The 13,276-nt window shown below is 40.5% G+C and overlaps 1 protein-coding gene across 1 annotated transcript in view; it reads right to left on the bottom strand.

Annotated features, from left to right (window-relative positions):
- LOC146719295 (multiple epidermal growth factor-like domains protein 10) overlaps positions 1–13,276 on the bottom strand; it is a 206,963-nt gene that overhangs the window by 28,162 nt on the left and 165,525 nt on the right. Inside the window, exons 14-15 of the mRNA XM_085463041.1 lie at positions 10,262–10,408; positions 8,802–8,936 (exon numbers count right to left, since the gene is read on the bottom strand). Of these exons, the coding sequence (XP_085319167.1) occupies positions 8,802–8,936; positions 10,262–10,408 (282 nt within the window). The remainder of the gene's footprint in view (positions 1–8,801; positions 8,937–10,261; positions 10,409–13,276) is intronic.

Genomic DNA, 13,276 nt, shown 5'->3' with positions numbered 1-13,276 from the left:
GTTCATACTCAAGTTTAAAACAACAACTACACTAAAGCTATTCTGTTATACCTGTATACAAAAAAAATATTTCATAGTTCAGCAATACTGATCAATCTAATAAACTTAAACCTGCACCATCCTCCCTATTCTGGTATTTTAAAGAGTACTTAGCGTAAATATTAAGCAACCTAACTAATAGGGTTCCAACTCCCAGCAACAACAAAAATAAATAAATAAAAAATAGGGAACCACCCCTCACGCTCCACCTCATGATGCTTAATCGACGTAATCAACCTTAATTTGATGCAGTGTGAAAAAAAATGCACAGAAATCAATTATTTTTCAAGAAATATTAAATAGATTCAACATCTTTCTTCAGCAAAATTGCAGACTGCACAGATGGTACCTTCCCAAAGGAAAATGTACTATAGCTTACTAGGGTATATATATTAGACTTAATAGTCACTATATACAGTAATTGACTTCTATTCATTTTACATCAAATTAAAACTTTGGGTGTAAGATTCGGATAATTATTTATTAAAAGCTAGACATTTTAAATGAGAATAAGAAAGAAAAGTATGTCTTTGTGCCCCCTTTTCCCAGTTAATGCCCTATCGGCCCCCCTGGCTAAACTTTGCTAGATCCGCCCCTGCACAGTTACCAGCCGTCAGCTACGTAGAAAAAGATCCTGGTGTAGAAAGTAATATTAAATAAATTGTAACAACAGCTTATCAAGCTTAAACGTGCTGCTGTTGTTCAGCCGCTGGTTTCCTCTTTCTGGCGCAAAGTGGACCAAAAACAAACGAGAGACAGACTCGCGACAGAAAAGCCGATCAGCTGATCATTAAGCAGTTTCATGATTGAAGTAGCAGCCGGAGAGCGAGAGGCAGTCGCTAGTTATGCTTTACAAACATTCAGAGATGGACTTACACACTTGCTTTACTTCTCTCGGGGATAACTTTGTCGGAGATGAAATGCCAGGTTGCTAGCGAAGCTCCACATGCTATCCAGACCATGACAGGTCCCGCATGCCACAGCTGCTCTATCACGTGATGCATACTGCTCCGACGTTCTGAGGTGAGTTACGGCGTGTTGCAAGTTTTGTGAGGTGCTTTCCTGATATTTAATGGATCGGATTACATTTTTTATTTTTCTCCGATATCCGATCCAGTAATTTAGGTCAGTATCGGACCGATACCGATACGTAATATCGGATCGGTCCATCTCTAGTCTATACAAGCTCAATTAAAAGGATTATAGAACCTCTGCATCACTCTAGAAAGCTATTGTTTTTAATGACTCCTTTGGCTCTAACAAGGGAGCCCTGGTATCTGTGCATTGTATGTCATGTACTTTGTGCAGCAGCTGGAGGAGCAGCATACACTGTACACCTGGATATCAGTATAAAGACAACAAAGATGACTTTACGGTCATGAAGCGGCCAAATATTGTGTATTGCATTTCCACTTGGATATAATCCGGATTGGAAGTTCGCGGATGACACCACAGTGGTTGGACTCATCTCAAGGGGGGAGGAGTCGGACTACAGAGATGAGGTCAACAGACTGACTGAGTGGTGTTCAGTTAACAACCTCCAACTGAACACCACGAAAACTAAAGAACTTATCTTGGACTTCAGGAAGGGCAGAGCAGACCCGGCCCCACTTTACATTCACGGGAGCTGTGTGGAGAGGGTACACTCCATGAGGTTTCTGGGCGTGCAGATCTCTGATGACCTCTCCTGGACTGCAAATACTACAGCGGTGGTTAAAAAGGCCCAGCAGCGTCTCCACTTTCTGAGAGTGCTCAGGAGGAACAACCTGGAGGAGAGGCTGCTGGTGACATTTTACAGAGCCACCATAGAGAGCATCCTAACGTACGGCATAACAACATGGTATGCAGGGTGCTCAGCTGCAGACAGGAAAGTACTGCAGAGGGTCATCAACACAGCCCAGAAGATCACTGGCTGCTCTCTGCCCAGCCTGGAGGTCACTGCAAACTCTCGGTACCTCAGCAGAGCTGGCAATATCATCAAGGACCACTCTCACCCCAGCAACCAACTGTTTGAACTATTACCGTCAGGCCGACGGTACAGGTCACATAAAACCAGGACAAACAGATTCAGGGATAGCTTCTTTCCCAGAGCTATCACCGTAGTAAATAAGCACAAAAACAATTGAACCTATTCCATACGGTCACTGTCATTATATTATGCTGCTATTCATACTGTCATTATATTAATGCTGCTATCCTGTATATATTGTACATACTATTGTTTGAGTACTTACGATTGTTTTTTTTGTACTTTTTATATTTTACATTTATATTTATTATTGAATCTTGCACCAAGGGAGTGGCACTCCAATTTCGTTGTACTCTGTACAATGACAATAAAGGCTATTCTATTCTATTCTATTCTATTCTATTCTATTCTATTCTATCCAAGAAAGACAGCTGAGAGACAAAGCTGATGACGAAAATCAAACAATCCCTGCTGATGAATAAATAAAAATAACAAGTCCTGCTGATGTTGACCTCTAGCTGCCAAGTTCAGCCAAATTCAGCATGATGAACCTTGTTTGGGGGGATAAAACTGCGTTCTGTTTTTGCCTACTGTTAGCTTTATTGTGTATACATATAGTATACAGACATAAGCTACCATTAGCAAGTATATGTAAGACAGCATAGACATACTACAAATTTCTATTTGTAACTGTTGAGGCCTTTACAGACTAAACAGAGGCTCAAAGATGTAGCACACCTCTGCACACCTCCCTCAGCTTGTTCCTCATCTGTGGGTGAATAACTGTTGCTATAATTCTGGACCAGGCCGTCTCACTTCTTCTCAGTAGTAAAGATTATTGTGGGAGACAAGGCGGTGGCAATAATAAGGTAGAAAATGAACAAAGGTTGTTAGAGTTTCTATTTATTGTTGTAAAGAAAGGGAGAGGTTTTTCATCCTATTCTCCACCTGCATGCGTTAAGCAAGCGTCTGCAGTCTTACAAGTTTAAGATGCTAACACTTTTGAATGGAGTTGACTAAAGATACTGGGTTACAACAACTGATCTAAAACTACACTGACTTACTTTCTTGGTACAAGGGTCACCAAAGCAGGCATGTCCACATCTTTCATTTGGTACAGTTTCTTTTCTGATGCAACCAAGGGGGATTTATGCCAGTGGCTGGACTCAAACTGGCCCCCTTTCATTTGCCAAGAAACCTGCTTACTTTTATGTGGCTGTATACTTAGACCACAGCCAATTTGTAAGGTCTGCACTCAAAGTTGTAACCTACAGATACCAGGTTCTGCCTTTTGGGTTGTCTGTCACTTCTCAAACCCTCACCAAATGTTTTGAGGCAGCGTTAGTTCCCCTCAAAGACAGCGGTATTCCTGTCATTTGGATCAAGCTAGTGCAGGATGCTACAGAGAGAAAGCGGCAATGCAACTGTTGTTGGATCTGTCACACAATCTGGATTTCTCAGTGACCTTTCAGTAAAGCTTGCTACCCTGACTCAGTAGTTGTTAGAAATGTGGGCTCGAAATACGCTCACCTTTCAGCCACGTACATTTGCCAGGACACCGAGTGCCATGTTTCATGTCAGCCTCGCTTATTTTCAGTTGGGATGCTGATTGGGCTCCCAAAGGATTTTAGCTTTTTAATTTCTTTGCTGTTTTTCTTGCTGCTCAATCTTTTAAGCATGAGAATGTTTCAGTGCTGGACTGTCTCACACTATCGATTACCAAAACTTGCTTATTGGCTCTTCACGCTTGGAGGGAGCCCAGGCTGCTGAGCTAGGAGTCTGCAATTGGAAAGGTGTCTTTTTTTTTTGATGTTGAATTTCATTTAGTGTCTGAGCTTTTAAAACATGCATAAGAAGCTGGATTGTGTTGGCTGCCTAAGGGTAAAACGTCTTTTAAAACATGTTTTGAAGTTTTTCATTTAAAATGCAAGACTGCAGAAGAGGAGAATGTGTATGTTTCCTTGGTCCTATATTCATATTAAACAAATAAAGAGGCAGGGAACGCTGTTTGATTGCTGCTCACACTGACATTATGGACACTGAAATTAAACCTCTATTTCAAAAAAGCACTCGGTGTTATAACAATGATCAAAGGTTTAAACGTAGCCAGTGTGTTGCTGTGTATTAAGGTCCATTAAATAAGAAGTGGGTTTTTTCTTCTTCAAGCAGGACACCATGTGTGATATGAAAAATATGAGGTAAGTAAAACCTTTTTTATTCCTAAAGTTATATTTAGGACAATGTCTCCTGTAGTTATTACCTTATGCCACATACTATCCACTAACAGAGTAGCTAACAGTAGGTTAGTAGCTAATGTTAGCTTAGCTAATAGTACTCAGAGTAGCCACAAAATTTAAGTAACACACACACACACACACACACACACACACAAATTCCCACAGTAATATAAACTGTCAGATGATGAAGTAAAATACAAATTATATCAAAGCAGCCATAAAAATAATAAAAAGGAGAACCAAAGTTCAAGTAATGCAGATACCTGTGAGTTGTAAAGTACTGAAGTACAGTACAGAGTAAATGTTGATCACCTTTTTGAATGAAAATGAGATGGAGACTCACCTAAACTAAGTGCTAGTTGATAAAAGCTGAGGTCAGTCTGCTTTAATATTTTTAATTATGCACCACACTGAGTTTTGTAGTGTGGAAGCGATATCTGCAGCAAACATGGGGTGCACTAGACCATATTGATTTAAAAGCTTTTGTGAAATAAGGTGAAATAATATAATAATGTATAATAAATATTGCATTAATTAAAATGTTCAAAGGTTGATTCTGTTCATCTGGACGTCGCGTTATCTGGGAGAAACGCTTCGTCACTCATCCAAGTGACCTCTTCAGTCTCACTTTGGAGATTTATTTTCCTGGATGATTGAGAATGCATCAAGACATTAATTAAAATGCATTAACATGTAAAAATCTTAAAACAAAAACTTTTTTACAAGCCAATAAAACTCTAGTCCACTGACCTTAGGGTTGTTAGGTTACTACTTAATTATTACTAATATTAATAAAGGTTTACACCATTGTAATGTCTTGTTTTCAGCATCACAAACATTTTGCATCAAAGTACAGGTCAAACTTCAGAATGATGATATGCTTGGGTGTTTTCATTACAGCCACTCATTCTCCTTTAAAGGCTTAAAGGCAACATCTCCTTCATTCACTTGCAGATTTAAAACTATTCAGATTCAGAAGACTTTATTGTTCCCCAAGGGGCAATTAAGAGACTGACCTTGCCGACCGTACAGACAATACCATCTATGTTGGAGACAAAACACTGTCAGTGCTCCTGTTACGATCAGCAAGCCTGAACACAGAGTACAGGTACATTTCAATGCCTTAGAAATTTCTATTGCATAGACATTTTATTTTATTTGACTTTGACCTTTGACTGTACTTATTATTTATGTATTTTTGCATTTAAAAAAATGTTTTCGTTCAAAAATATCATTTTAATATGGCACATAAATAAAGTCAAAGGGTTTAGTTTTTTGACAGATGACCACTTCCTTCTGTTTTTTCACTTTTTAATATTTTATTGTTGCCCATTAATAAAACAAAAGTATTTCTTATCCCATTACATGATGGAATAATTACTCGATTACTAAAATAATCAATAGCTGCAGCCCTACTGAAAAGAGCTTTCAAAGACTTAAAGGTGTGACCCAATACTTTTGTCTGCATAGTGTTTGTAGACTTGAGGAAAACAACAGTGGGAACAGGTTTCTCTCGGGGAATTACCTGCACTACAAGGGTATACTGTTATTTGTTAACACTTTCACATACGCTGTTCTTTTAAGATCCTACATATCCTGTTTTTTACATTTACCGGTCAATAACATATTTAGCTGCAAAAGGTTATCCAGCAAGAGAACAGGGATAGAGCTGGACTGGCACTTCAGGCAGTATAAAGCCTCAATGCTGGACATCTGATTTATCAAGCCTCACCCAGTTATCTATGGGCTGCTCAAAGATGCAGTGGCCAGCAGAATGGCTAATGTAGGACAGGGCATAACTAAGGCTGTCCTCATGTTTAATGATGATGAATATTTCAAACCACACTCCTCCACTGCCTCTATTTAAAACTCGACTTAGCAACAGACCTTGAACCAACTGGGTTCACAGGATGATGAACACCTATTCAACCTACTGAGAAACTAAGCCAGACTAAGATATTGATGTAAAGGAGGAGGCAACAAAAAGATTATTGAGATAAAATGGTTGAATACTTTGCACTAAAAGGGACTAAGAATGAGTTCACTTGGTAGATTTTCCACTGAAACGCCAACAGTCAAGGGCTTTGCTTTTGAATGCAGAGCTTGCATTCTGACCTAAAGCTAATGAGGGATGTCAGTGTTTTACAAAAACGGCTGCGTTAATAATGTCAGGAGGCTGACTGCAGTGATTATATTGGACGCCAGCTCTGTTCTGGTGCTGTGCCTACGTAACCATTAAAACACTATGAAAACACTAAGAATACAGGTTTGGACAGCTTTCTTAATACATTTAATTCATTTTAAAAGCATATTTTATATTTACTCATGCTATCTTTGTCTAGAATAAAAATTGGTTTGATGATCGGAAACATGGAAGTGTGATGAATCTCCAAAAAATTTGAAATTAGCAAGGAGGTAAATACTTTTTGACAGCACTATGAACAGATAGATGAAGTTGCTAACCTCAAGAAATCCTCCCAGTGGCTAGAAAAGACTTATTTAAAAGACACTACAGATCCAGTGATCACCTCACCCAGGAGGCATCCTTGTCAGATGCCCGAACCACCTCAACTGGTTCCTTTTGATGTGGAGGAGCAGCGGCTCTACTCTGAGCCCTCCCGGATGGCTGAACTGAACTGAAGGGAGAGGCCAGCCACCCTTCGGAGGAAGCCCATTTCTGCTGAACCCATCCCTGACCCGGAGTGGGCTCTCCACCCTTTTCTGGCCCAATGAAAGGTGCTATATGCACTGATGTGGACACTAAGTCAACATCAGTGCAATATCATCAGCAGAAGACAGCTACGATCAAAGCTGGAGATTCAAAGGCAACAGCACAGTGAAAACAATAGTGAGAATAATGGACAAACATTCTCTATACACACACACACACAACTATATATATATATATACACATATATAAATATATATATCGTATCAGGGGGCGTTGGGGCTTAAGAGGTTAATAGCATTGTTTCTTCCTCCCCTCAGCAAGTATTGCTAGTCTATCTATCTCAACTTCCTGTTAAGCACACTGCTTTTTGCTGTTTTCCCTCAGAAGCTCAAAATCTAGCGCTTTTCAGTCTGTGTCTAATCTATATCATTTCAGTCTATACCAAGCATAGAACAGCAGTTCCTTCATTACACATAAATGACTATTGTATAGAAAATATTGCATGTTAGTCTATTGCACACTGAAATGTGGATTGCATATAGAAATATATATCATACTGGATACATTTGATTTTGTGTGTATTTTACTGATTTTGTTTTTCGCCATCAGTCTGACTGTGGTGGGAAAGAAGCTGTTGTGGAAGCGTGTTGTGTGTGTGACAGACTGTCCACTCTGCTGCATCTCTGGCTGTATCCTGATTGTTTTGGTGCAAAGAGGGTGTGACCTGAAGCAACACATCATCAGAGACCTGACTATCTCTGATGATGTGTTGTTCTCTTTTCTTACAGCGCTCTGTGTCCACTGATGGAAGATCCGTTCATATAATCCTCTCTGCAGGCTTTATGACTCTCTGGAGAGTTTGTGGCTGTAGTGAGACTCAAAGTAGCCACTAACCAAGAACCCCCAGCTACCTGACAGAGTTTCATTAGTGGAAATGCTTGTAGATGTGAACACTGCTCTACGCACCATCCCCACTGGCAGTATCACTGAAATCTTAAGTACTTGGGTATTCCACAGGCCAGTGGGAATGATTCAAAAATACATGAAGTTCCACATTTCATGATGAAAAAAAGAGCATCTGTAAATACATCAGAAAGACGGCCCTCAGAGATGGCCTCAGACAGCTGAAGACAAATGGTGATGCTGAACAGGAAGAGGAATTCATGGACATGGACAACCAAGTCCCTGCATGGGATTACAATCAACAGATAGATGAAGTTGCTAAGATCAAGAAATCTGTCATGGTTTGTGTCTCTGTGTCTGAGGAGCGTGTGGGATGCCCCGGTGGCCACCCTCAGGCTGGGCCATCACCTTCACACCTGCATCCCACTCCAGGCGACTATTTAACTCTGCACAGACGGCTGCTCCACGCCAGTCCGTTAGTCACCCCTCAGTGGTAACTTGGCTCCCCGCAGAGTGTGTATCCAAGTGTTGCTTGAACTGTGTTAATTCTATCTCCATGTGCTCAGGTTACTGTCTGGTGTTTCGTACCTGCCACCTGCCTGCTTGGATCTCTGAGTGCACCACCTCAGAGTCCCACGGTCCGGCTCTGGCCAGATTGCTATAGCCCTGTCTTGTTGTGCCTCTCCCTTCCCCTGTACACGGACCTTTTCCCCTTTGTGTTGCAGCCTCCCAATGACGGCTTCCCTGTGTGCTTTGTCCTCCTGGTTTTCTTCAGTTCGGCGATTTCGCCTCCCTTGGTTGTTCTGGGTCACCTTTTTTTAAATAAATAAAACCTGTACTTGCTCACTCTGAAGTGTATTGAGTTTGCTTTTGGGTCCCGCTTGTGTGCGCGACCTGCGGTTAATGACACTTATTTGTAATTATGAAGTGTTTCTACTTCTGTACTTCTGAATTACTTTTCAATGGAATCAGACAAACTGACCTTCATTGCAGAGGGAGCCAAAAAATCCAGCGAGACATTTGCAGTGGCCGGTGATGTGGTGGCATGCCCCATCGCTGTGGACACACTGAGGACACATCTGACTGCAACGATGGCCATAGAAGCCAGGAGAACATGCTGTGGAGGAAAAATCCACATTATGGCTCATCATGTGCACTCTGTGATGCTGTGTGTACTGGGAATAGCGTTCTAGCCATTCCCTCGTCCCATGGGTCAGCCTGTTAGCTGTATTAGTTTTGATTTGTTTTTCCTTCCCACACAGGAAGGACTCATAAGTCTTCCTCTGGCCTTTAATTTGCTTTAATTGACGTAACTCTAATTACTCTAACTGGCAAGGCAACCCTCTTCCCTCATGCTACAGGATTTTCCTCATTATGATAATTGTGTAAATTGTGAATCAAGAGAGCTTAAATGTATTACTCTGATGCCAAAAGAAGCAGAAGAAACGGTCATACAAACACACTCCATGTACTCACTCTATGAGCATCATCAGACTTGGGCTCGATTTCAAGCAGATGCAACATGAATGAGTTGCAGTTATTTTCTTAAACAAAATAAATGAACTTTAAGCTTCAGTTTCACTGGGCCATTACCATGGGAATTTAGACTCTTAATTTCAGAACACCAGCATCACCCATTAAATAAACCACCGTGTACAGGTTAATATGCAGGGTGACACACAGATCCCTAATGCTAAAGTCAGTAAAAATGGCGATATCCTTGTGGTTATTTTCACCCTGACTGAAAACAAGCCTCAAAATTGATTTCTGTAAAACTCTGATGTTTTCTCCTCCTCTGAATCTTTACAGAAGAGGTGGAAGTGCCAACATAACCCACAGCATCCCTCTGGCCAGCCACGAGGACTGTTTCTGTTTTCGTAAGACAAATGCTGCGATCATTAAATTTGCTAATTAGTTCTGAAACAAATTTTACACAGACTTTATTTCAAAGACCTGCGAAGAAGTTACAAACTGCAATAACAAAGATTATCCAGTAGAAACAGTGCACCAGGTGGCAGCTATCACTTTATTCTAGTGCCGTTAATCTCGTTAAAATGACGTTAACGGCATAACCGCATTAACGCGGTAAATCTCCGTTAGCAAGTTAGCGCCCCGTGCGTGGGACTGCACGGCGTCAACGCGTTAGCAAGGTTCACTCGTTAGCACGTTAGCGCTGTCCAGCCCCATGCACGGGGCAATCTGGGCTAACGTGCTAACAGAGATTTACCGCGTTAATGCAGTTATGTGGTTAACGTCATTTTAACGAGATTAACGCTGACAGCAGTATTTTATTCATTTCTCCTTTTTTACTAATTGTATAGGAGTCTTGTTAATAGTACTATTTGTAGTTTCTATTTAAAGCAAAATGTCAGGACTGCAGCTGTGGTCGAGTGAGTACAGTACACGACTGCAGAAACGTGGGTGTGAAAAATAATCCCTTACTTCTTCTGCAGTTGGTGCCCCGGTAGCCTGGAGCGCACACACAGGTGCCGTCCTCTGGAGAACAGGAGCCCCCGTTCTCGCAGGTGCAGCTGTAGGAGCAGTTGGGTCCCCAGCGACCCTCCTCGCACACACTGTCACAATGGACACCTGCACAAAATACACACAAACACACACAATGTAGGCTATAGTAAAGCAAACAGCTTTATTCTGCCGAGCGCTGAGCTATGAGCTCTTAAATAAAGTCAAACTGGTATTCCTAACACAGAGGTTCACATGTCACTTAAAGGTGAAAAGTGAGACGGCAGGGTGATAAAAAAAAAAAAAAAATCAGCAGAGATGAGTAGAGTTCTCACAGGAACTCAGCTAGCAGTTAACATAATGCTGTACTAGCAAACTGTGGGCCGTAGTAAGTAAACCTGGTCACCTTCACTTAATTGATGTCTTCCAATTGGCCCCCGATTGTGATATTTGTGATATCTGTTGATCGATGTAATGTTTAGACACTTATTAAGCATTGGAAATGTCAATAAACTGTTATTTAGTTCATTATATTATAATCAGGCTGTCTGCAGGTTTTTGTGTTGTGTGTGTTAGTCTAAAACAAAAAGATGGTAAACTGGTGTGCATGTAAAGGTGATAACTGGCATTGTGTTCAACAAAACCAAACATGCTTTTAATTATTTTGCTGTCTAAATATTCATTTGTGTGTGCACATGTATGAATAAATGTCAGTTTATATGAATAAACACATAAAATCTCACAAATACTACCCAAGACTTTTCCCTGTCTAATTCTTTGGTAAAGTGTCTCCGTCTTTCATCAGTCTTGCATGTGTGTGTGCGTGTGTCCTGAGGGGCAGCAGTCTGTCTGCACAAAAACTGGTCTGCACAATAGTTCAGAGCCCGTACGGCTCACAGGGGACAGTCTGACGGAATAGAAACAGAGAGTATGTGTAAATACAGTACACGTCTCACTTCAGCCTGCAGCTCATTAGAAACTTTCTTTGACATTTAACATTTCTTTCAGACATTATGATGCAATTAATAACATTCTAACATCTAAACTTAACTTAAAAAGTAAAGAAATGTTTGTTTGGTCGATTATTTCTTTGTTGTAACAATCCTTCTTTTCAATAGATCGTAGAGTGCTGCTGGAAAGTCAGTTTATTTCCCTTTACATCCCTAAGATCTCTTTAAATAGTAGAGTTGTGTATGTGAATTGCACCCCTGAAAAAACTGCCACCGAATCTTCTCAGCCAATGCCCAACAGCTTATTCTGTTATTGACTCTTGATTTTGAGCTGGTACTGCAGGTGCTGGCTGTCAGGTTCCTGATTGGCCCAGATTAACAGCACCTTTGAGCGCGGACTCAGCTTCAATGGTGAGCTGGTGTCTGCTTCAAACATGTCCTGTTTATAATTATATCTATGTACCTCTATCCTTCAACAATGCATTCATATGTAGTGGAATGGACAAATAAAATAAAGGATATTTTCTTCAATCTTTCATTTTTATAGTATGACTGCTTATGTTTATATATACCAAATTTTCCAGTGCTTGAGCCTACAATAATAATTAATCTTATCGTATGTTATCTTAAAATCACCCATTAGAATTATTTTTTCCGAACACTAAATCAGTCACAAAAATCAAATCAAAACTCCAAGTGCCAGCTGGACAACAGATAACAATAAACTGCTTTTTCAGTTATCTGTTGTCCATCGATGGTTAATTCAATCAGTTCCAGTTCAGTTCAATTTTATTTTAGTTATATAGCACCAAATCACAATATTGTTATGTAGAGACAGTAATACAGAAAAACCCCAACAATCACACGACCTCCTATGAGTACGCACTTGACAGTGGGAAGGAAAAACTCCCTTTTAACAGGAAAAAACCAGCAGAACCAGTCTCAGGGAGGGGCGGCCATCTGCCGTGACTGGTTGGGGTTGACGGGGAAGGAGACAGGACAAAAGACATGCTGTGCTTCATAAGTTGAAGATTGCTGCTGCTGCTCGTCCGTCCTGTCTTGAGAATTCTGACAGGACGACTCGGGTGTGTTGATTCCTTTAAACTGACGTATTCATCCCGCTGTAACCAGGTTTCCTTCAGTCAGAATAAACTGATGTGTTGATCAGTTATTAAATCCTTTACTAACAGGGACCTTATGTGTACTGATCCACATTTAAGTGCTTTATCTTTGGTGCAGTTGAGGATGCTATATTGTTATTTAATTTCATTTGGAATTGTTTTTTTGTGAACAGACATAGTTTCTGCAGGGATGCAGCTCTGGATCATAACAGGAGGAAGGACGCTGCAGAGATGGTGTATAAGACTCTGCTTCCTGGTCCCAACTCTGGATAAATTTGGTCAGACTTCTACAAATGAGAGCTGCTCCATCTAAAGGGGGATGGGTACCATCTCTCCTAACGAGACCACGTTTTCCCCAGAAAGTTGTTCAGTTTACACTTTACTCTCTGCAGACTTTTAAAATTTGATCTCACTGAGTCAGAGTGTAAATAATCACAGGAGAATCTTTGGGGTCTTTAATTGATATGCACTGTATTATCTTTCAGCTTCACAGACTCTCACAAGTCTAATTGTCATTCATAGTTATTACCTGAACTGTAATTACACAGGCTTACTAATTTCAGTCTAACGCAGATATCTGGTGTTTCTTTGTTTCTTCAAACTTCATGTAGTCGTTAACTCTAAACTTTGATCTATCTATTCATCAATATGTTGAAGTTTCCCTCAATGTCAATTCATTATCAGTTTTCCCTCTGGCAGTGAATTAAAATGCCCTCTCCATATTCATCACCTCTCATATTGATCCTCTCTCACCACAAGTTTACTAATTGACAATTAGTGGATGAAACAAGGAGAGGTACAACTCGAACATGACAATTAATAAAGTAAACAAGGGCACGGTGAAGTGTAATATCACTGCTGAGGAGAATGTTTGTGTAAAAAGGCTCTCTTGAAAGGTGCCTTATCCGTGGGAACATTTGTAAAGT

This window comes from Copadichromis virginalis, linkage group LG1 (genome assembly GCF_057382275.1).
Source record: "Copadichromis virginalis isolate Kocher_CV1m ecotype Utaka linkage group LG1, C_Virginalis_male_GT1.1, whole genome shotgun sequence".
NCBI lineage: Eukaryota > Metazoa > Chordata > Actinopteri > Cichliformes > Cichlidae > Copadichromis > Copadichromis virginalis.
The sequence above is the reverse complement of the archived record's forward strand: the minus strand, read 5'-3'. Positions and strand labels throughout refer to the sequence as shown.